This window comes from Cynocephalus volans, chromosome 8 (genome assembly GCF_027409185.1).
Source record: "Cynocephalus volans isolate mCynVol1 chromosome 8, mCynVol1.pri, whole genome shotgun sequence".
Classification (NCBI taxonomy): Eukaryota; Metazoa; Chordata; class Mammalia; order Dermoptera; family Cynocephalidae; genus Cynocephalus; species Cynocephalus volans.
The window spans coordinates 53,252,143-53,276,388 of NC_084467.1; the positions used below are offsets into that span (position 1 = coordinate 53,252,143).

The 24,246-nt window shown below is 34.2% G+C and overlaps 1 protein-coding gene across 5 annotated transcripts in view; it reads right to left on the reverse strand.

Annotated features, from left to right (window-relative positions):
- Positions 1-1,084: 1,084 nt before the first annotated feature.
- DOCK7 (dedicator of cytokinesis 7) overlaps positions 1,085-24,246 on the reverse strand; it is a 204,200-nt gene continuing 181,038 nt past the window's right edge. For 3 of the 5 annotated variants that reach the window (XM_063106104.1, XM_063106102.1, XM_063106100.1), the window contains 7 exons: positions 22,539-22,664; positions 20,764-20,853; positions 20,409-20,645; positions 19,901-20,044; positions 18,505-18,611; positions 4,106-4,273; positions 1,085-1,386 (listed from right to left, as the gene is read on the reverse strand). In XM_063106104.1, the coding sequence (XP_062962174.1) occupies positions 1,344-1,386; positions 4,106-4,273; positions 18,505-18,611; positions 19,901-20,044; positions 20,409-20,645; positions 20,764-20,853; positions 22,539-22,664 (915 nt within the window). In that variant the 3' untranslated portion in view covers positions 1,085-1,343. Of the gene's footprint in view, positions 1,387-4,105; positions 4,274-18,504; positions 18,612-19,900; positions 20,045-20,408; positions 20,646-20,763; positions 20,854-22,538; positions 22,674-24,246 lie in introns of all 5 variants that reach the window. The other 2 variants (XM_063106103.1, XM_063106101.1) reach the window with 1 other exon arrangement.

Below are 24,246 nucleotides of genomic sequence, written 5' to 3' on the forward strand. Positions count from 1 at the left end.
GACCTTTATTAAGCTAAGCTGGAAGGACTATTATCCATCACCTATGCTCTCAGGAGGAGTAGACATTTTTGAATTGTTTTCTACATCAAGTATAGATGGAAAGCACTGTATTCTGTACTAAATCTGATTTGTTCTTTAATGATTCATGTAACTGTTCAGTAGGTGAAGGGGATTATGAATGATGCCATTCTGTAAGCTATAATACTACACAAACACTCAGAACACTTCCAGAAATCATTAATATGCATTGTTTTGGAAAAACTTGCCAAATAATTGAAATGTTATTTCTCAAAAAAAATTTTCTGCATTACCTGTTCATATAATTTTAAATGAATTGGTTAATTTTAAAGCAGCTAATTTTACACGTATGTGCTTTGTAAAAATCTATATCAATAACTATGGCTTATTTAACTGGTAGATAAACATCAGTAAACTCCAGCTCTGTGTCTTCATATTGATGTAAAACAGCTTTAAAGCAGATTTGTAACTTATTGGTTTAGATCATTAAAATTTGATGACTGCCTTATTTAATTTGATACATAGGAATCAGTTGCTGAGAGTCATGAGGTTCATATTAATATCATTGGTTTAATAAAAATGAGTCATAAAGATAAGCTATCACTGGTATTAGCTATCCCAGTATTTAAGTCATCAAGACAAAAATTTTATGAGTTACTTCTGTAATCCTAAATCCCTTTTTGTGGTATCTAAATGGAAAATAATTTAAAAACGAATTTTGAGAATTCACAAACCAGTTACCATAATCTATCTTCATGCATTAACTCATTCATTTATTTAATTTGGGGCTCTTTGGGCCCATATAGTGACTATCAATTTGGATTTTCATTTTGCTAATTTTGGAACTAGTTCTTGAATCAACTCAAGTCATTCTTTACCTTTGTCAGTAAAGAAAAAATAAGTCTCAGTAAAATTAGTGTAAACATTCACATATTTAATAGTACCTTTAAAATAAGCATTACTACATTTAAAATGGTTCCAGAATTAATCTATAAATGGTAATATAAATTAAAAAATACGAACTTAAAAGTAAACTTAACATTAGCTATGGTATAAATAACGGTAATATATAGTGTACCTTTGAATCACTGAAATATCTTAAAAAAAGATAACAGCATGTTCCAGAACAGTAAAAACCATAGCCATGATTCTCAAACTTTAGAAATCTACATTTGATATTGTTTTGGCCACTCCATTCTTCAGGGATATACAATGCTATAATTTTCAGAATTACATCCCAAGTTGTATTTTTCAATTGATCTTCTTTTCATACTCAGTGTTGAATACATGGTTCTTTTCAAATGAGTAAAACAAGTGCATTTACTTTAGAGATCCATTTTGCGAAGGCTCATTCTGCTGAAGGAATCTCTGGGGAAAAATGAGAGGATATAGTTATAAGAAATTTTTTGCATATACCTTTAAAGCGTTTTACGTGCTTTTTTCTGCCACAGTTATCTCAAAGTTTTCCCACCAGTTCTTTTTCAAGTTACATCCTAAATACTCTGCCTTATATATTCTAGCTTACAGATTCCTCTATAGATCAGAAATGTATTATAGTAACAACACTGCCGAGTTCATTGATCATGTATTAATTTGTCCTGTAGGTGCTGTAGATATTATAAAATATGGACTTAGGGGCTAATGGGAGAAATTTCAGGAAAATATTTGTAGTTACTAAATGGCAAAAGGCAGGTGTTTTGTTAAAATATTAAATTTTAAGTCTTAAAAATTGGTTCTCAAACTTTGTCTTGGGTCCTTTCATGAACTTAAAGATTGACCCCAGAAACCTTTTAAGTGGGTTATATATTGATATATACCACTTTAGAAATTAAAACTAAGGAAATTTTAAATTACTTTATAAAATAATCCAGTACATGTTACTGTAAATAGCATTGTTTATTAAAATAACTTGCAAGAAATTTTAGAAGGGTGGCACTCTACATATCTAATGTCTGGCTTAACAGCAGGCTTAGATTCTCATATCTGCTTCTGTATTCAGTTTTACAGCATCACATCTTTTGTAGTTGTTGGAAAATTCCACTGTACCCTCACAAAAAAATGAGTGAAAAAAGGCAAATAATATTTGGGGTTAATATGAAGTTAGTTTTGACTTTAGGAACCTCCTGAAAGGGTTTAGGGACTCCCCTCTCATGGGTCTTAGATCATACTTGGACAACCACTATCTTAATACATATATGCCTACTTCAAAATATTCTAGAGTTTGTAAATAAACAAAATTAAAAACAGATCCTAAGGAATTTTTATTTTCTATCAAAAGAAGTTAAGAGTGAAGGGGATAATATTCTTGAAATACCCCTTCATGTATTTTCCTTTATCCTTAAGTTGGTTTCTTTTGCTTATCCTTGCCTGCTGTTAGGTCAAGCCACGAGGCTTATTATCTCCGTGAAAGAAGAGGATAGATATAAACATCATATTCAGCTTTGAATCTCAAAGCTCCTTGAAAGCTAGATATTACTATTCATCAAGAAAAGGGTTTTTCTGGGCCGAGCCTGTGGCGCACTCGGGAGGGTGCTGCGCTGGGAGCGCGGCGACGCTCCCAGCGGCCGCGGGTTCGGATCCTATATAGGAATGGCCGGTACACTCACTGGCTGAGTGCCGGTCACGAAAAAAAGAAAAGGGTTTTTCTAACTTTCAAAAAATTGCCTGCAAATATTAAGAATTAAAGTCTGGAAGATTGGCTCTACAGTAGATCACAGAGGATGGCAAAATTCAGGATATGATGTAAGGGGAAGTTTCCTTCAGATAGGAAGAATACAGCCTTTCCAAGGAAAGCAGTTGGATAGGAAGCAGTTCTGAAGGAATTGAGACTGGGATTAGGCAACTGCTTCTCTCAGGGACCCAGCATCCTCATCCTCTGGGACCTCTGACCTCTGGGTATAAGACTGGTGGAGACTAGTATATCGTTTCCATTTGGGAATTTTGAGAGGAAACCACCTTCTAGGGTGTCTCACATCAATATAGGAGGGTGGAAGCAAGATTGGTTTTGCTGAGAAAGGATCTCAAACAGGCCCCCTAGTCTCCCTCTGTTCCTATAGATTGTGGAAGAGATTCAGGTGATCTACATGCTTCCTGTGGGGGACATGACATACATCAGGCAGTCAGTAGACATTTTTTGAATGAATGAGTAAACGGTTTTTTCATAGGTCTAGATACAAAAATATTAGACCACTGATGAACAGATACCAATTCCCAGGTGGTTAATGCATCCACATTCTGTTTTCATCCATTCTGTTGAAGCAACTTCAACAGCATTCCAAAGATTAATTTATCAGATAATTAAAAATAGATAAAATTTTAAACTTTATTTCAAAGAAAAAGATGGCAAAATATCAATGCCGCTGTAATTCAATAGTTGTATGTAAATTTGGTTTCAAAATGCAAAAAGGGCAATTTACTTTTAATAATTATTGTGTCCAGAATTCAGGTGCTAAAAAGTAAAATGTCAGGCCATGTCCTAGGAACTTTACATCTGTAATATCATTTAATCTCCACAACAACCTCATCAAGGTAAGGACTGTCTTCTCATTATACAGAGGAAAAATCTAAAAATTAGATTAAATTGCTCATGTAGAACTGAGATTTGGTTATAGAAAATTCCATGTAATTTCCATTTTTAATTTGTCACACTTAGAAAGTGGAGAAAAATATGAAAGCCTTTTTGATAGTGGGGATTTAATACAGATCTAGAAGAATATACTGTATACTATTCACTATTATGACTGAGGGAAATGAATGCCTGGCTCCTGATACACTCTAGTAAATTCTCCCACAAAAGTACCAGAAAGTGTGACAGGATTTTAAAAGGAACAGTTTTAGAAGGCCAGACGTGCGGTGTCCAGGTTAGTATGAGCACTTAACACAATTTGATTCTTGAATTACAGGAAGAACTGACTTTTATCTTGTAGACTGATTACTGCATAGGTGATAAAAGGCTTATACTTGTTGAACTCATTAGGTTTTAGAGGACACAATATCTGAAACTATGTAATTAGAAAAGTTATACTAATTCACTATGAAATAATTCAAGCAGATTTCATTTTTCTAAAGAACTCCAAAATAAGCATACCTGTGGCAGGTGACGGGCAGTACTGCCTTGTATAACTGAGGGATTTTTCTGTTTATCAGGGGCTGTAGGGCTTCTTTAAGGCGATGATAATTTCTCTCCAGTTCCCTTTGATACTCCTTTTGATCTGGCCCAATTAAGCTCTTATTTTTTCTTAAGGCATCTTCACACCTAGGAAAATTGGCACATTATCAAATGTTTTCCTCTGGCATAGTTTGTGGGCTTACTGCCATATATATAAATATTATAGGTATATATATTATTTTATTATATATATATTTTATTATTATATTATTTGCCATCATGAAGACATTCAGTTTTTCAGCTGCATGTTAAATAATCCTCTTGTTTTTGGTTTAAAGCAGGGAACAGATTATTAACCGAGTTCCTTTAAAATCCAATCAACATGTACTTCCACCAGTTTTCATTAAATTGAAAAATTATACTTTTTAATGTTAAATCTGAAGCCATTTTTCCACATCACCCCTAGCCTAGAAGCTCTTTAAGGGATTGTACTCTTGTGGCACCAATGGCATCTGGCAGTGTTTTGTCTATGTTCAAAGAAATGTTTCTTAAATGAATAGATATTGATGACAATCCTTTATGCAACTTATTCAAATATTTAAGAAAAATATCTGGACCCCCAATAAAGGCAGGATATTAAAAAACAATATATATATATTGTTTTATTTATATATATATATATAATAAACAATATTTATATATATATAAATACTTGTGGAATGCAGCTAATGTGTTGCTTAGGGGAAAATATATAGCCTTAAATGCTTATATTAGAAAAGAAGGCTAAAATTGAAGAGTTAAGCAACTTAAAAAGCTGGAAGAAACTCAAAGTATAAGGAAGAAAATAATTAAATTAAAAAATATAATAGAATATCAAAAATTGCAAAAGTTGGTTCTTTGAAGAAACTAAAAAACTAAAAGAAAAAAAAAAATAACTAAAAAAATAGATTAAGCTCTAGCAAAGTTAAATGAGAGAAGGCCAAATATCCCCTACTAGAAGTTTAACATGTAACATAAAGTCAAATACAGAAGAAGTTAAAAAAGGCACAGAGGATATTATATGCAATTTTTTTTTCTTTTGGATGACTGGTTGGTAAGGGGATCCTCCTAACCCTTGACCTTGGTGTTATCAGCACCATGCTCTAACTAAGGCCAGCAATATTATATACAATTTAATGCAAAAAACAAAAAAAAAAAACCCTGAAATTACAATTTTCTACATGAATATAATTTAACAAATTAGACTCAATTAAGAAAAAATGTGAATAATCCTAAAATCATCATATAAATTGAATCAGTTAAGTCACAAATCTATTCACAAAGAAAACACTAACAAGCAAATTCTACTAAACATTCTAGGGACAAATAACCCCATTGTAACACAATTATTCCAGAGTATATAAAAAACTATTCCAGACTGTAGGGGGGGGTGGGGAGAACTATTCCCAAGAGGAGTTCCCAACTCATTTTTCAGGCTAGGATACCAAAACCTATATAAGAACTATATAAGAAAAAATTATAATTATTATAATTACAATTCAATCTCACCCATAAAAATAATTGCAAAACTCCCTAACAAAATAATAGGAAACTGTTCTAATAATGTATCTCACACACACTATGACCAAGCTGTTTATCCCTGGAATAAAGGAAAGTTTGGATTAAAAATAGGAAATCAATAAATGTTACTCATCCCATTGAAAGATTAAAGGAGATGCAGAAAAAAGCATTTGATAAAATTTTAAAACTTGTCATGATAAAAATTCAGTATAACTACAAATAGGTGGGAACTTCCTTAACCTAATTAAAAATATCTACAAAAAACCTGCAGCAAACATATTATACTCAAGAAAATGATGCCTTCTATAACTATTCCTATTCAACACAGTAGTGGAGGTCCTAATTATCAGCATAAGACATGAAAAAGATCCTACAGAAAAAGTATTAGGATTAACAAATGAGTTTGGTAGTCTTATGTAAAATTAATATATAAGTCAACTGCATTTCTGTATACAAGCAAACAGAAAATATAATTTTAAAAGGCACTGTTAAGAAAAGCATAAAAATAATAAATAATAAGGAATAAATAGAAAGATGTATAAGATCTCTATACAGAAAATTTTAATAATATTAAGAAAACATTTAAAAGATCTACGTAAATGGAGAAATATACCACATTCATGGATGGATGTCAATAAGGATGTTGTAAGATGTCAATTCTCCTCCAATTGATCTATATATTCAGGTTATTTGTTGTTTTTTGGGGTGAGGGAGTGACAAATTGATTCTAAATTTTTTTAAAAGTTATATAAAAGAAAAGGGCCAAAAATAGTTCTTGAACAAAACAAGGCAGGAGGAATTGCTCTACCGGATATCAAAGCTTATTATAAAGCTGTGGTAAGACAGTATGATACTGGCTCAAGGAGAGATAAAGAGAACCATGTGAGAGAATGAAGATCCCAGAAACATATGCAAACAAACATGGGCACTTAATTTACAATAGTGATGACACTGCAGAGCAGTGGAGAAAGGGCAATCTTTTAAATAAGTGGTGTTGGTCCTTAACTTGAATGATACACAAAAACGATCTCAAGGAGATTTTTTTTTTTTTCCCCCTAACCAGTAAGGGGATTGCAATCCTTGGCACAGTGTTGTCAGCACCACGCTCAGCCAGGGAGCGCACCGGCCATCCCTATATAGGATCCGAACCCGCGGCCTCGACACTACAAGCGCTGCACTCTCCCAAGTGAGCCACGGGGCTGGCCCTCAAGCAATTTTTTTAAAACTAAAACAGTTTTTTTGTTTTTGCATTATCCCCCTTTTGTTTAACCTGTATTGAATTTTAGAGATAACTTTATATATATATTTATATATATTTGGCAGCTGGCCAGTACAGGGATCTGAACCCTTGACTATACTGACTTTTAGAAGTCAACATAGAATACTACTATGACCTCAGGAAAAAACACTTTCTTAACCCAAGACACTAGTCATAAAAGAAAAGACTGAATCATTTAACTACATTAAAAAAAATGATAACCTCCAAATTCAGAGAAGATATTTGGGATACTTAAAAATGATAAGGCATTATGTATCCAGACCATATAAATACTCTTAGAAATCAGTAAGAATAAAATCCAGTAGAAAAATGGCAAAAGACTTGATCATGTAATTTTACAAAAGAGGAAAGAGAAATGGCTAAAAAACACATGACCAGATATTCAACCTCTTTTGTAATCAGGGAAATGCAAATTTAATCCATGATTACATACCATTTCACATCCGCCACATTGGTAAAAGTTAAAATGTTAGACAATATTAAATATTGGTGATGACATATATTAATAGAAACTCAAACACTACTGGTGGGAATGTAAATTTAGCTTACACCCTTTGAAAAAAATGTAGTATTGTCTGGTTGAAGATGAACCTATGAATCAATAACACTATTCTTAGGTTATAAGCCCTAGAAAATCTCTTGTACATGTACATACAGAAACAGGTGGAGGAATATTTGAGTAGTACTCTTTGTAACTAAAACCACCCCCCTCAAAAAACCTCCAAAACGGAAAACAACCAAATATCCATCAGCAGAAAAATGAATAAATCATGGCATATTCATACAATGAGAATATATAGAAATTAACCAGAGCAACACTTATTATAGATATATCTAACAAACACTGAAATAGCAAGTCACAATAGAAATATATACACTGTTCATTTAAGTAAAGAATGCAAAACTTAGGGATGCATGTTACTTAGGGATGCATTCATTTATGATAAAACTATAAAGACAAAAAAGAATATGATAAATATGAAATTCACGATACTGGTTACCTAACAAGGAAGGGAGGAAGATGATATTAGAGGAGGGCCCATGGGGAGGGGATGTCCAAGTAATGATTGTGCTCTATTTCTTAAGCTGGGTGCTAAGTACAAGACTTTTTTCTTCCTATTCTTTAAAGGAAATGTTATCAATATTATGCTCAATCCATTCAAGATTTAATAAAAACTAGTTTTAAAAGACAAAACCCCCAAACAAAAAGTAAACATATGGAAAAATGTTTATTGTTTTTAGTAATAAAAGCAAACTGAAGTACCATATAAAATTGATTAACAAAAGACACCCCATTTAAATGGTATTACTTAAAGCAAGGTGTACTGAGAATACTACACTTCATTCTTGGCACTGGCAATACTTAGAAATTTCATGGAATGTACTACATATTAAAAGCTAACAAGAATGTTCATGTACTTTGGCTCAGTAATCTCATGCTGGAAATTTTAATTCAACTAAAGAAAAAAGGTCCATTGTGGTATAAATTATACCACTTTCAAACAAATACAAAAAATTATAGTACATTAATTTGAGGAAGTAATATTACCATTAGAATAATAATTTTAACTTTAGTTGAAAAATAAGAATATAAAATTTATGTATGAGTGAACTATGGTAAAATATATGCATACTGACAAAAAATAAATGGTAACATAAAAATAAAAAATAAAAAATGTAGCACTGGCTATAACTTCCTTTCTATGGTTTATATTATGTAGTTGTTTTTGTTTTGTTTTTTGCTTTTTTATAATTTAGAAGGAGAAAAGCTTCTCTGCAGACATTAACACTTAAGGACACCTGTTGACTACAGAAATTCATTACCCTACAGTAAATATACACAAAGAGGAGGACGTTTGTTAAGGATTGTAGTCATGGCAAAATATTCCAAAACAATAGCAAACAAAGAAGTATCTGATTGTCTATTAATAAATGTCTATGACATAAAGAAGTATATTTGTTTCAGGATTAGCTGGGTCACAAACACTTCTGGGTTTATTTTGGTTTTTTTAAACCTCACAAATAATAAAATTAACGCTAGATATCAGTCAATTCTACATGTAGGAAGCAGGTTTCTTTTTTTACTATCACAGTTCATCTATTCTATTTATTAGCTGCTATGTTTCTAAAACCAATCCTATGAGGCTGTCTAGCTTAATAATCATATTTAAAAAGCTCAGACTTCCAATGAGACTTTTTGAAGTTTTTCTTTTAGTTGTTTATGATGTTCAGGCAGGAGAAATTGACAGAAATTCCTAGTAGCTATTGCAATGCCAACAAAGGATATATTATTTCAAACTACTTAAACAAGCTAGCATTAATCACATTTTCCTGATGAAAAAACTGATGTAAAGTAAAATTATTTCTGCCTCTGATAAACCCATTCAATGAATGATTTGATAAGAGAAACCATAATTCATAACTTGATAAGAGAAACCATAATAGGGAGTCAAATACTGGGTTCTTATGCTGCTTTATTAGGTGACAAGTCATTTACTTAATGGTGGTCCACAAGGCCCAGTCTTTTCTTTGACTATTTGTCTTCATAGATTCCACAGTCCCAGTTTCTCTACACTACTTACCTTTCTTAGAACAGGTCCTGAACTTTACTCATGTTATTTTCTACTTGGTATACCTTTCCCCCTCTTTTCTGCCTGAAAAACTAAAATTCATTCTCCAAGGTCCTTATCAAATGTGTGGAATTTTCCTTGACATTGCCAAGTTGAATTAATCATTCCCTCTTTTGTAATCATAGTGTTAGCAAAGCAGGAATCAAGTATCAAGTTGATAAATGACTATTTTCCCTATTATTTAAAAATTTAATATTTACTGAGCATCTAATTTATTATGTGCCAAGAATTACCCTAGAAATATTTCCTAGTGCAGAAAAGAGTTAAGATTGCACTCCTGAGAGTTAAGGAAGGTGGGTGGACAGAGCAAGATGGCCAAATAAAAGACCTTACCACTCATCTCTACCACAAAGACGGACAACACAATGAATAAACAACTACACTTGGATGAAAATAACTAAAAGAGAGCACTGGAGCACATCAGAGGAGTAATAGAAATGCTAGTGAGCACAGATACTCAGGATAGCCACACAGAGAACAGAAAGTAACACTGGCTTCCACCACCCCATGCCCCAACCAGGAGCAGCAGGAAACCAGGAGGAACTTCTCCCTGTGGGGAAAAGGTAAGCAAGAGGACCCCGGCAGCCCTCATCCATACCTGGAACACCTACCATCCTCACTACTGAGGACCATGGCAGTCTTCACAGGCACTAAGCCCAGCTCAGGGACCTACCTGGAGTCCACACAGTTGTGTTCCCCCAAAGAAGCAGACACTGTAGCCCACCCTCTTTGGCTTATATGGCTACTGTACTATCTTGGAACTGGAACTGCTACTGGAGGGTGTCTTACCCATGGGGTAAGTTACACCCTTTCATCCCAGAGACTAAGCTGCCATTGAACTGAGTTCCCAAAGCCTAGCTGAAGGCAGCTGTTACATCCTACCCTGAGGGACTACATGGTAGTGGAACTGCTTCCCCTATCCCTCCCAGTTGCAGCAGTGCCCCTCCCCCTGAGGCTGGAACTGAAGCTGCAAAGCCACACACTCCCTCTGGGGTCTTTAACTACCCTCCCAGTTATGGCTATACACTACACCCCTGGAACTGAGCTGAAGGGATGCATTGCTCCCTGGGGAATTGCTGTCTTGGCTGAGAAGCTGCTTGGCCCACCCGAGCAGGTGCTCATCCCAGTACTGAGCTGCCAAAATCACTTGCGTCCCAGGGAAACAAACAGTAGCTGAGCTGAGACACCTTGCCCTAGGAGCTGAACAACTCCAGTACTCTGCTTCTCTGGATCTGGGCTATTCCCCTAGAGAATGAGCTGCTGAGTTACCCCTTCCCCCAGCAGGTGAAGTCAGCACTGTGTGGTTCCCTGTGCTCCAAAGCCCAAACAACACCTGTGCCCCACAATTCTGTGTTCTTGCTGCCACTGTGCCTGTCTTCACAGAGACTGAGATGTTGCTGAGTCCCACTGTTCCATAGACAAGAATCACCACTACAAGGTATCTCACCCCCTGGGAACCAAGTGACAATTGAGCCCCATTTACTCTGGTTCCTGAACTGCAGCTGTACTCCACTCCCTGGACCCAAACCTCCAGGGCACTCCTTCTCTACCAAAGTCAGACCAATGCTGTGCTCATACCACCAGGGTTAAAATAACACATGTAACCCGGCCCACAGAACACGAGATGCCAGGGGGGTATCTAGAGCCCTAGATCCTGGTGTTGTGGAAAAGTGACATCCAATCCTGCTGCAGAGAGTGAAACTGCACCCCAAGATCGAGGTACCACAATAGGTTTATGAGACACTGAGCCCAGGATCCCGGCTGCACAGATACTCCAAGCATCTGTACCTTAAACCCAGCACCATTGCAGCTGCTTTTAGGTTAGGTCAGGTCCAACACCAAGAGCAATCCCCTGACAAAGTTGCCCCACTGTGGGAAAAACAAGAATAGGAGGACTACAAAGCCTTGTCACTGAAGACCTTAACAACCTATGCCACCACCATTGCTGCCACAGACTTCTACAGCCTAGGGCACTGAGGCATCTATAGTTAGTGGCAACACTGGTCAAAGCTGATAAACATGGCCAGAGAGTAAACCACTGCATCTACGAGGAAATAGAACCACTGTACCATTTTAACCAGCACACTAAAACTCAATTGTAGGTGAAAGAAAGCTACTCTGAAGTTTAAAAGGGCAATTATTTCACCAGATGCACAGAAATCAATGCAGGAACACAAGAAACATGAAAAGGCAAGAAAATATGACACCACCAAAGGAACACGATAACATACCAGTGACAGGCCTCAAAGAAAAGAAAAAACTGAACTGCTAGAAAAAGGAATGCAAAATAATGACCTTAAGATTGTAATAATGACATTACAAAAAAAATCAGAAAAATAATTCATGATACAAATGAGAAATTTAACAAAGAGATGGACAGAAAAAATGCCAAACAGAAATCCTGCAGCTGAAGAATTCAATGAATAAAATAAATAATACAATAGAGAGGTTCAACAGCAGACTAGAGCAAGCAGAAGAAAGAATCCCTGAACTTGAAGATAGGTCATTTAAAATTACCCATCAGAGAAAAAAAAAAAAGAGAGAGAAGAAAGTGAAGAAAGCCCACAGAAACTATGAGACACCATTAAGTGAACAAACATTTGAACTATGGACATTCCTGAAGAAAAGAAGAAAAAAGGCATTGAAAATCTATTTAATAAAATAATAGCTGAAAACTTTTCAAGTATAGGGAGATATGAACACACAGATCCAGGAAGCTCAAAGGTCTCCAAATAGATCCAACCCAGGAAAGTCCTCTCCAAGGCACATTATAGTCAAAGTGTCAAAGGTCAAAGACAAAGAGAATTCTAAAAACATCAGGAGAAAAGCATTAGGTCACATATAAGGGAACTACCATTAGACTAACAGGAGATTTCTCAGCAGAAACCTTATAGGCCAGGAGTTAGTAACATGATATAGTAAAGGTGCTGAAAGAAAAAAATTGCCAGTCAAGAATACTATATCCAACCAAGCTATCCCTCAGGAATGAAGGAAAAATAAAATCTTTCACAAATAAGTAAAAACTGAGGGAATTCATCACTACTAGATAAACCTAATGAAATGCTCAAGGGAGACCTACATCTGGAAGCAAAAGGAAGATAAACAACATCAAGAATACACATGAAAGGATAAAATTCACTGGTAAAGCATGTAAACAAATGGGAAAGAAAAGAGAATCAAACCTTATTACTATAGGAAAACACCAAACTACAATGAAAAACAATGAGAGAGGAAGAAAGGCACAAAAGATATACAAAACAACCAGAAAATTATCAACAAAATTGCAGAAGTCCTCACCTATCAATAATAACCTTGAATGTAAATGGACTAAACTCCCCAATTAAAAGATATAGACTGGCTGAATAGATAAAAAAAGATCCAACTATATGCTGCCTTCAATAAACTCACTTCACCAGAAAACACACAAATACTGAAAATGAAGGAATGGGAAAACATTCTATGCAAATGGAAACCCAAAATAAGCAAGAGTAGCTATACTTATACCAGATAAAATAAACTGTGAGTCCAAAACTATGAAAAAAAGACAAAAAAGGTCATTATATAATGTTAAAGGGGTCAGTTCAGGAAGAGGATATAACAATTGCAAATACGTATGCATGCAACATTGGAGCACACAGATATATAAAGCAAACATTATTAGATCTAAAGAGAGAGACAGACCTCAATAGAGTAATAGTTGGGGACTTCAATACTAAACTCTGAATATTGAATAGATCATCTAGATGGAAAATCACAAAGAAACATCAGATTTAAATTGCACTATAGACTAAATAGACTTTATAGACATTTACAGAACATTTCATCCAACAGCTATAGAATAAATATTCTCCTCATCAGCACATGGAACATTCTCCAGGATTGACCATATGTTAGGCCACGAAATAAGTCTTAACAAATTTTTAAAAATGGAAATCATATCAAGTATCTTCTCTGACCATAATGGAATACAACTAGAAATCAATAGCAAGAAAAACTCTCAAAACAGTTCAAATACATGGAGACTAAACAATACGCTCCTGAATGACCAATGGGTCAAAAATTAAGAAGGAAATGAAATAATTTCTTGAAACAAATGAAAACAGAAACACAATATACCAAAACCTATGGGATACAGCCAAAGCAGTACTAAGAGGGGAGTTTATAGCCTACATCAAAAAAATAGGTTCAAATAAACAACCTAACAATGTTTCTTAGGAAATAAGAAAGGCAGGAACAATCCAATCACAAAATTAGCAGAAGGAAAGAAATAATAAAGATCAGAGTAGAAATAAACAAAATAGTACAAAAGACTAAAAAAATAATACAAAAGATCAGCAAAACACTGTTGACAAGCTATTAGGTAGACTAACCAAGAAAAAAAGAGAAAAGACTCATAAATAAAATCAGAAATAAAAGAGACATCATAACTGATATTACAGAAATACAAAAGATCATTAGAGATTATTTTAAACAACTACATGCCAACAAATTGGAAAACCTAGAGAAAATGGATAAATTCCTGGCACATAAATCTACCACGTTTGAACCAAGAAACAGAAAACCTAAGAGACCAATTATGAGTAGTAAGATTGAATCAGTAATAAAAAGTCTCCCATTAAAGAAAAGCCCAGGACCAGATGGCTTCACTGTCAAATTCTACCAAACATTTTAAATGGAATTAATACCAATTCTTCTCAAAATATTGAAGAGGAAGAAACTCTTCCAAACTCATTCTGCAAGGCCAGCATTACCTGATACCAAAACCAGACAAGGACACAACAAAAACAGAAAACTATAGACCAATATCCCTGATGAACATCACTACAAAATACCAGCAAAGCAAATCTGGCAGCATATAAAAAAAATCATTCACCATGACCAAATCGGATTCATCTCAGGGATACAGGATTGGTTTAACATACACAAATACATAAACATAATACATCACATCAACAGAATAAAGGACAAACACAAAATGATCATTTCAATTGACACAGAAAAAGCATTTTATAAAATTCAACTTCCCTTCATGATAAAAACTCACAACAAATTAGGTACAGTAGGAACACATCTTAACACAATAAAGTCTATATATGACAAACTCACAGCTAATCTCAGACTGAATGGGGAAAAGATGAAAGCTCTTCCTCTAAGAACTGGAAGAAGACAAGGATGGCCACTCTCTCCACTCTTATACAACATAGTCCTGGAAGTCCTAGCCAGAGCAATTAAGCAAGAGAAAGAAATAAAGGCATCCAAATGGAAAAGAGGAAGTCAAACTGTCCCTGTTTGCAAAGGACATGATCTTATATATAGAAAAACCTAAAGACTCCACCAAAAAACTCTTAGAACTGATAAATGAATTCAGTAAGGTTGCAGGATACAAAATCAACATACAAAAATCAGTAGCATTTATGTACACCCATAACAAGCAAGATGAAAAAGAAATCAAGAAAGCAGTCCCATTTACAATAGCTAACAACAACAACAAAAATACCTAGGAATTAATTTAACCAAGGAGGTGAAAGCTTTCTACAATGAAAACTATAAAACACTGATGAAAGAAATTAAAGAAGACACAAAGAAATGGAAAGACATTCCATGTCTGTGGGTTGGAAGAATTAATATTCTGAAAATGATCTTACTACCAAAAGTGATCTACGTATTCAGTGCAATCCCTATCAAAATACCAATGACATTCTACACAAAAATAGAAAAAACAATCCTAAAATTCATATGGAACCACAAAAGACTCTGAATAGTCGAAGCAATCTTGAGCAAAAAGCACAAAGCTGGAGGCATCACACACCTGACTTCAAAATATACTACAAACAGATACACAGACCAATGGAACAGAAAAGAGAACCTAGAAATAAAACCATGTATTTACAGCCAACTTATTTTCAATAAAGGCACAAAGAGTATTCATTAGGAAAAGGGCAGTCTCTTCAATGAATGGTGTTGGGAAAACTGAATAGCCACATGCAGAAGAATAAAACTAGACCCTCGTATCTAAATATATATAAAAGTCAACTCAAAATGGATTAAAGACTTAAATGTAAAACCTGAAACCATGAAGTGACTAGAAAAAAACATAGGGGAAACAAATTCAGGATATTGGGCTGAGCGAAGACTTTATGAAGACCTTAAAAGCACAGGCAACAAAAGCAAAAATAGACAAATGGGATTATATCAAACTAAAATACTTCTGTACAGCAAAGGAAACAATCAACAGAGTGAAGAGACAACCTGCAGGGCGAGAGAAAATCTTTGCAAACTATGCATATAATGAGGGACTAATATCCAGAATATACAAAGAACTCAAACGACTCAATAGCAAAAAAACAAATAATCCAATCAAAAAAATGGGCAAATGAACTGAACAGACATTTCTCAAAAGAAGATATGCAACTGGCCAACAGGTATATGAAAAAATGCTCAACATCACTAATTATCAGGGAAATGCAAATCAAAAGCACAATGCAATATCATTTCACTCCAGTTAGAATGTTATTATAAAAAAGACAGAAAATAACAAATGCTGGCAATGATGTGAAGAAAGGGGAACTAATACACTTGGTGGGAGTGTAAATTAGCACAACCATTACAGAAAAGTCTGGAGGTTCCTCAAAAAACTACAAATAGAATCAACATATGGTCCAGCTATCTCTCTACTGGGTATATACCCAAAGGACAGGAAATCAATATATGAAAGAGATAATTGCACTCCCATGTTTACTGCAGTACTATTTACAATAGCCAAGCCATGCAATCAACGCAAGGGTCCATCAACAGATGAATGGATAAAGAAAATGTGGTATATATATATAGTGGAATGCTATTCAGCCATAAAAAAGAATGAAATCCTGTCATGCATGGCAACATAGACAAGCTTGGAGGACATTTCGTTAAGTGAAGTAAGCCAGGAACAGACAGAGAAATAACGCATGTTCTCACTCACATGTGGAAGCTAAGATCACGCAGAAGTAGAGAACAGAATGGCAGATATCAGAGGTTGGAAAGCGTAGGTGGGAGGGTGGATAGTGAGAGGTTGGTTAACGGATACAAAAGTACATCTAGATAGGAGGAATAATATCTAGTGTTCTATAGCACTGTAGGGTGACCATGATTAACAACAATTTGTTGTATAGTTTCAATTAGCTAGAAGATAGGATTTTTAATGTTTCCAGCACAAAGAAATGAAAAATGTTTGAGGTAATGGAAAAAAAAAAATCAGTGGTTGCCAGGATTTCAGGGGATGAAGGAGGGAGGGATGAACAGGTGGAACACAGATGATTTTTAGGGCAACAAAATTATTCTGTGTGATACTGTAATGGTTTAACACACGACATTACACATGAGGCAAAACCCGTAGAACTGTACAATACAAAAAGGGAACCCTAATATAAAGTTAACAAAAATACATCAGTATTGATTCATAATTGTCACAAATGAAGCACACTAATGTAACATGTCAGTAATAGGAGAGACTGTGTATGTGGGTGGGGGGAGGGGATGGAAACTCTGTACTTTCTGCTCAATTTCTCTGTAAAATTAAAACTGCTATAAAAAAAAAAAAAAAGAATAATAATAACTTTTTAAAAAGCAGAAAGTTAACTCTTTATGTGGAGTTAACTTAGCTCCCAGGAATTTAAGGTTCAGAAGACTTGAGAGAAAAGGTCAGAGAAGAGATAGAGCCTGAAGACTGTACCCTGAAGTGAAAGACATCTGCAATAAATTTCCAGGGGTTGGGTGGTTTCAGATTTCTAGGAATGGGTTATGTACTAGATTTTTTTCACTGTTGCACTGATTTGTTGGAAAACGTCTGATACACATAACTTAGTGTTCGTGGGGAAAAAAAAAGACAGCATGCCTGGGACTGCTATCCTTAGAAAAGTCTGATTGCAAGGTTGGCCTTTGGTTTGCATCTGGGAATTTGAATGTTCAGAGTTTTCCCATCATTCGCAGAAGATAAGAGTGGCTTGCTATACCTAAACTGTTTATACAAACATGCTGATTCATGCTGAATTCTTTCTTTCCTTTTAAGGGAGTATGGAATTTTGGTATGCATGAGGAAAAGGGTGACTATGTGACCAGCACTCAATAAAAACCTTTGGCACTGAGTTTCTAATGAGGATCCCTGGTAGACAACATTTCACACATGCTGTCACAGTCATTGCTGGAAGAATTAAGCACATCCTGTGTGACTCTATTGGCAGAGGACCCTTTGAACCTGTAACTGGTTTCCTCCAAACTTCACCACATGCACCTTTTCCCTCTGCTGACTTTACTTTGTATCTTTTCAGTGCAATAAATCACAGTCATTAGTGGGACTCTGCTGAGTCTGTGAGTCCTCCTAGTGAACCACTGAAACTGGGGATGGTTTGGGGGATCACCAACGCACCCATATACTATTTCACCTAATCTGAACAATCTACCTATAGGAGGTAGATATTACTATCCCTACATTATAAAACTCAGGATCAAAGAGATTAAGTGACCTGGAAAAGGATAGACACTTATAAGGTTAGGATTTGCACAAACTTTTTGCTTTCAAATTTACCACTTATATATTCCCTAAGGGAAAGGAAGCAGATAGCACATATTGAAAGTTCACAATAAATAATAGCTCTTAAGTTAAATAGTCTAATAATAGCTTCAAGTTAAAAAAATTTCCTGAGCCTTGGCTTTTCCAATCTTTAAAATTAAAAATAGCATAATAGAGTATGTTAGGGGGTGGTGGTATAAGCATACATTACCAAAGAATAGTAAATTCTATACAGATTATTTCTCAATGTGAACCACTTCCCTACATTTTCTCTTTTCAATAGTTCCTTAAGGGCCTTATGTAATACTGTGGTATTGGATATTCTTAGTTTGAAGATCTTTATGCAGGAAGCCTTGAATACCTTTTAGTAAAATCTTTAAAGCAGAGTCGCAGTTTATTATGATGTCTGAAGAGCTTTGGGTCACTGGGTATTTCAGACAGGAAAACCTGGGCAACTTCCAAAGGACCCTATAAAATAAGAAAATAGAACAAGAATTGTGTTTTTTTTCTTCTCTAAAATCATAGAGACAAAATTTACCCAAACGATCTCTCTTGGAATTGAGATGGCTGCATTTAAGGTTAACGCATATATGTCTATGCCTATATTAAAACTCTTCAGAGAGAGACTGTTTCAGTTTTTAGTAATTTCATACCTATATTCTTGCCTACTGCAATTAAATTAACATTATTTTTCAAATAAACAGAAACTCAAGGACTGACTATTGTCATTAATGTAGTTTGCCTTGTATTTTTTACATCCTTTAATTTATTGTGGATGTGAAAGTTGTCAGGCTACTACATCTGCCAATCCACTGATTATTAGACTTGATTTTGCTAAAAGAGCTTCCCTCAGTATTCCAAAAATATTCCTGACACTGTAAGTTAAAAAGATGATCTTTCGTAAGTTATGTTTGGAGGTAAACCCTCAAAATCATGTATGTTTTTAGGGGGTAAAGGTCTTAAGATATTTATTTCAGTTTTGGTAGGGCATTTTTTGGCTTTGTTCCTTTAATCTAAAAAGTAGGTAAGGCATATTACATAAAATCTTACTGGAAGCCTTTCTGAATTTTCCCTTACCTTGAAATATCCCTTAAGATTAGGGCCATGCCTAAAATCATCAACAAGAGAATATGAATGAACCAACTACAAGGAGATAATGGGGATGGCTTCTAATCTGCATATGACAAAACAATAATAATATCTTGTGTACATATATTATTAACATTTTCAAAATGATTCCACATCATTTATTTAATCCTCACAACTCATTGTAAAGGAGATCTGGAGAAGATACATCAGGGAGAATCTAAGTAGTTGTTCATGCATGTACGTGCATAGCTCTGAAAATGAGTCATTTTTTTTTGGTGGAGGAGGGTTACTGGCCAGTATGGGGAGAGTCCTCCTTCTTAGATCACATTCTTTCAGTACAATCTTTTTACAGAAACGCTATTTTAATTGAATCACTTCCTTCATAATAGAATGTGTAAGAATACACAGGTAGAAAAACACAGGCAAAAATAAAAAAGGAAAAAAAAACACAGGCAGGTATGAAAACCTTAAGAACTGAGAGTATACTAAAAAGTTTTTGTTTTTCAATTTGCCTTTATTTATACTTGCAGTGTTTTTTCCAACTACCTCTAACATGTATCCTTTTCACTTGATTTAACATTTATTGGTGGTCTTTGTATATAATAACAAAATTATTCCAAATCTTATTTATAACTTAAATCACACAGTGCTAGCAAAAAAGCACAAACCTGATTAACTGTTGTGCCTACAGATCCCTGGAGTACCATCTGAAGCATTTTGGGGTCTGCTGGATCCTGATGTGTAGCAAATGCCAACTCCTGTGTTTTTTTCTGCATGTCTTCAATAGCAACTTCAATTGGTGTTAAGATGATCTGAGTAAAATAGCATCTATTAGGTCAGTGTACAGATTGAAAATGGTTTAATGAGCTTTATATATAATTAATTATAATTAGAAAAAAAAGTGGCAATGAATTATAAACTTATATGTAACAATAAAATTCCAAACTTGCATGCCTAAATGGGAGACAAAAAAAAAAAGTAACCTTTTAAAAGCACAAGCTGAGGGTTAACTAGGGACTTAGAAAAGAAGCCAAACATTAATGACTCAAAAATGGGTAAAGATCTAGCAAGTTACTGTGTGAGGGATGGTACACATCTTGTGCTACATCCGCACTGCTGTTACATGGTTCAAATGTATTTGTTTCACCAAGTCTACTTCCCCATTTACGGACTTACCTCCTCTTTGTGAGTGACATTGACCCTTGTTTTAATATAAGGAAAGGCATGAGATGTAGTCAGAATAGTCTTTCTTTTGAATTGTTCATGAAGTTCCCCATGGGCACGACCATCTAAAGTGAAGGGTGTACAGTACATGAAACGGCGAAGATTATAATTTTTGTCAAAGTAAGTGATTCTGTCCTTCATCTCATATGTGTCAAAGTATGGCTCCACGTAGGTAATCTGAATATATGCCTGGCAAAGGAAAAAGTTCTTCATTTCCTCACAATTATATCATTATTTAATCTTTCTCAGACAAAACTGCATATCTCAAAGATATGCCTATATGTTATTACAGTCTAATCAACCATACCTTGTTAGGATCTAATTTACACTTGTCTACAGGATTAGAGTCCTTGATTACTTCAACCACATCCTCTCCAAATCTTTCTCCATAAAATCCCTATAATAAAAAAAAAAAATCTTTACATGAAGTTAACAAGATAAGAAAACAGAGAAGACTTCCAAGGGAGACTCCTGAGCAAAATTAAGGGATTTATTAACTTCTGTACAACCACGTCAATAATTACAAAATAACAATTACTTCAGGCTCACAAAAATGATACTAGTTTATACATTAGCATGGTCTTAGTCCATATTTATTTGACATTATTTCCATCTATACACTTTAATAACACATAATACAAGAAAACAACATTTTTCTCCTATAAAAATATAGGATTCCACAACAGGTCCTCAAAAGAAACAAAAAGGGAACAAAAAGCTAAGACAAAAGGACCTCATTATCTATGATGTATAGGATAAGTTTTATTGAGTTTGATGTGGCCTGACTTCTTACAGACCATGGGTCAATGAAAAAGTATTATTTTTTTTTTAGCAGCTGATAGGTATGATGATCCAAACCCTTGACCTTGGTGTTACCAGCACCATGCTCTCCCAAGTAAGCTAACCATCAGCCCAGTATTCATTTCTATGAATAATTTAAAGAAACATTCCAGAATTTCCAAATAAAAGCCTTGACTTGTTGAAGTTTTGTACAGTTTTAGACTTTGAAAAGGCAACCTTGGGTCAAGAACATAGAGATTTTTCCATATGACACTTGGTAGCAGCATGGGCAATGGATGGAGCTACTCAAAAGGAAAAATTCAATCTGAGTCTTCAAAGGAGAAACCCCCACCCCCATCCCCAAGGTATTTTTATGATTAAGTAAGACTGGAAAACACTGTTTCAATTAATACTTCCCAAGACTTACCTAGCCTCTTGAAAAATAAAAAGTCACAGTTTGAGCCAATTTACGAAAGGTGAACATGGTGAAGTCACAAATAAGAATATAACATTCAAGAAATTAACAACAGCTGAGAATAAAAACAAGCCTAGAGCACTGCTTCTCAAACTGTTAATATGATACAAATCACCTATGGACCTGTTAAAATGAAGATTTTGATTCAGAAAGTCTGTGATGGGGTCTGAGATTCTATAGTTCAAACAATCTCCCAAGTGATGCCAATGTTTCTGGTTCATGAACCACATTTTGAGTAACAAGAATAGAGAAAGGTTGGAAAGAATAACTATAACAGAAAAGACTCATTAGCTCAACAAATATGAAAATCAATAATTTATGGTGAAAATTAAGAAGGTGTAAAGACTAAAGAATTCTAAGTGGTTTTAAGGTGCGATTTCAGGCTTTTAAGCTCTAAAAATATCTCACTGGGAGCCAGGCTAAGCCACAGAGATAATGCACTTGGGTCAGAAATTTCTTGGGGTTCTGGTTCTAGTTCTATTATCAGCTGCTACTTAATGCCATATGTCTCTTTTTACAAAATGTGGATAATGTGAGTACTATACATTTCTCCATAAATCAAAGTAATCTTGAAAGATATAAGGGTTTCTAAAATATTTGTGAAAATAGAACCTCAAAAAAAAGTTAATATTATTTTACTGTTGCCATAAAAGATTTGAAGGATTTGAAAGAGTATTATTGTAACTGTCAAAAATCCTTATGCTCTATGGGAGTAATTTATTTGGCAGGATTTGGCTTATTAAATAATTAAATCTGAATCTGAAAGTCTATTCATCACAGAGAATACAAATTAAAGAGGACATTTTATGAACCACCACAGTATTCACCTCCAATCTGTGAGATATCTCTGCAAGTTTGGTTATTGCAGGTTCCTTGTAAACAAATTCCTGTTCATCCAAATCCCCGAATTTGGTTCCATAAAAACCAACACGAAAATAGGTGCCAAACATCCGCTTACCATCCTAGGTTTAGGAAAATGAAGAAACTTTAATATAAAGTCGTTTTGTTTTTCACATTATGCTTAGATTACTATAGTAAAAAATTTCTAAAGCATTAATTCAAAATTATAATATTTTATTATTTTTCAAATAAAAGTAAAAACAAAGTAAACAGTTTTTTCATTATTTCTAATAACATTATGCAATTAAGACTTTTACCAAGTGACTAAATCACATACAGTATATATTTTTCAGTTTGTACCAACTGACTATATCACATTGATCTATGTGTTTAATGTTCATGAAATTGAGATAAATTAACTTATTTTCCTTATTGCAAGAAAAGATGCTTGTTATAATATGAACTGTATCTTAACTGTCCTAATATTAGAGCATATCAGATGAATGCTTGTCATAATACGAACTGTATCTTAACTGTCCTAATGTTAGAGCATACTAGATGAAGATAAATTTTAAAATAATATTAATAACATTTTTAAATTAGCATTAGCCTTTATATAACCTCTTCTCATATATTAAATAAGATCAGAGAATTTAGGACACAAATATAACACCTGGCATAGAGCAGACAATCAGTAAATGTCAAGATCCTCTCAAAGCACTAAAGCAAAAACTCTACAATTAGTATCCCTGTTCCAATAAAAATATTTACATGTGGAAAAATAACTAAACATGGAATAGAAAGGAGCAAAAACGTATGAATGAAAAATACTAAGAAAAAACTTTTTGAGATGAGTTGGTTATTCTTTAGCCCCCAAACCACCCACTTCATGCATAACATCCATTCATGTCAGGTTCAAAGTACACTAAGGTAGGTCACCTTAACTCTCACACAGCACATCCGGAGACACATTCTTTCAATAAATATAAATACTTGGAAGCTTTCTATTCAATTTTTACAATTTAGCCATTTCAGAGGGATTTTGTGGTGGCTCCTATATACATAACCAAACGTTAAGTGTTTAAATACCTGTGAATAATACGCTTTTAAGCCTAATCTGCTTTATATTTATTCTTCCTATATTGGAAAGGCAAAAAGGGTATATAAAATAAGTTACAAATGTTTCAGGTAATTAAACAAAATAGGAAACTCTGATCCTTAATTTATCAATTTTGTAATACCAAAAAAAAAATAAGTATAGGAACTAAAAATATCCCTACATATTTGTCCCAAATCACTACAGTTTTAAACAAAAATGTCTTTGGAGCTGAAAAAACTTGGGGTTTTTAATTTAAAAACATTTTTTTCATAGTTACTTTATTTCAAAATTTAACAGCCATAAAAATTAACTGATTTCTATAGCAAATGAAATCTCTCTAGATAAGCAAGTTCAATCAAAATTCTGATTAAAACCATCATAAGCCAATGAAACAATATAATAATAGTAAATTTTGACATAATAAAGAAATGAAGGCACTGCATGGAAAATAAAAAAGGCAACAGAGAAAATCACTTAAAATTTTTAATTGTTATTTTTCAAAATGTCATATACATATATATATTCCTACTTTTTAAAACCACAAATATTAAAATATGGTTCTTCTACCTGTACTATTCCCAGAAGTTTCCAGTTTA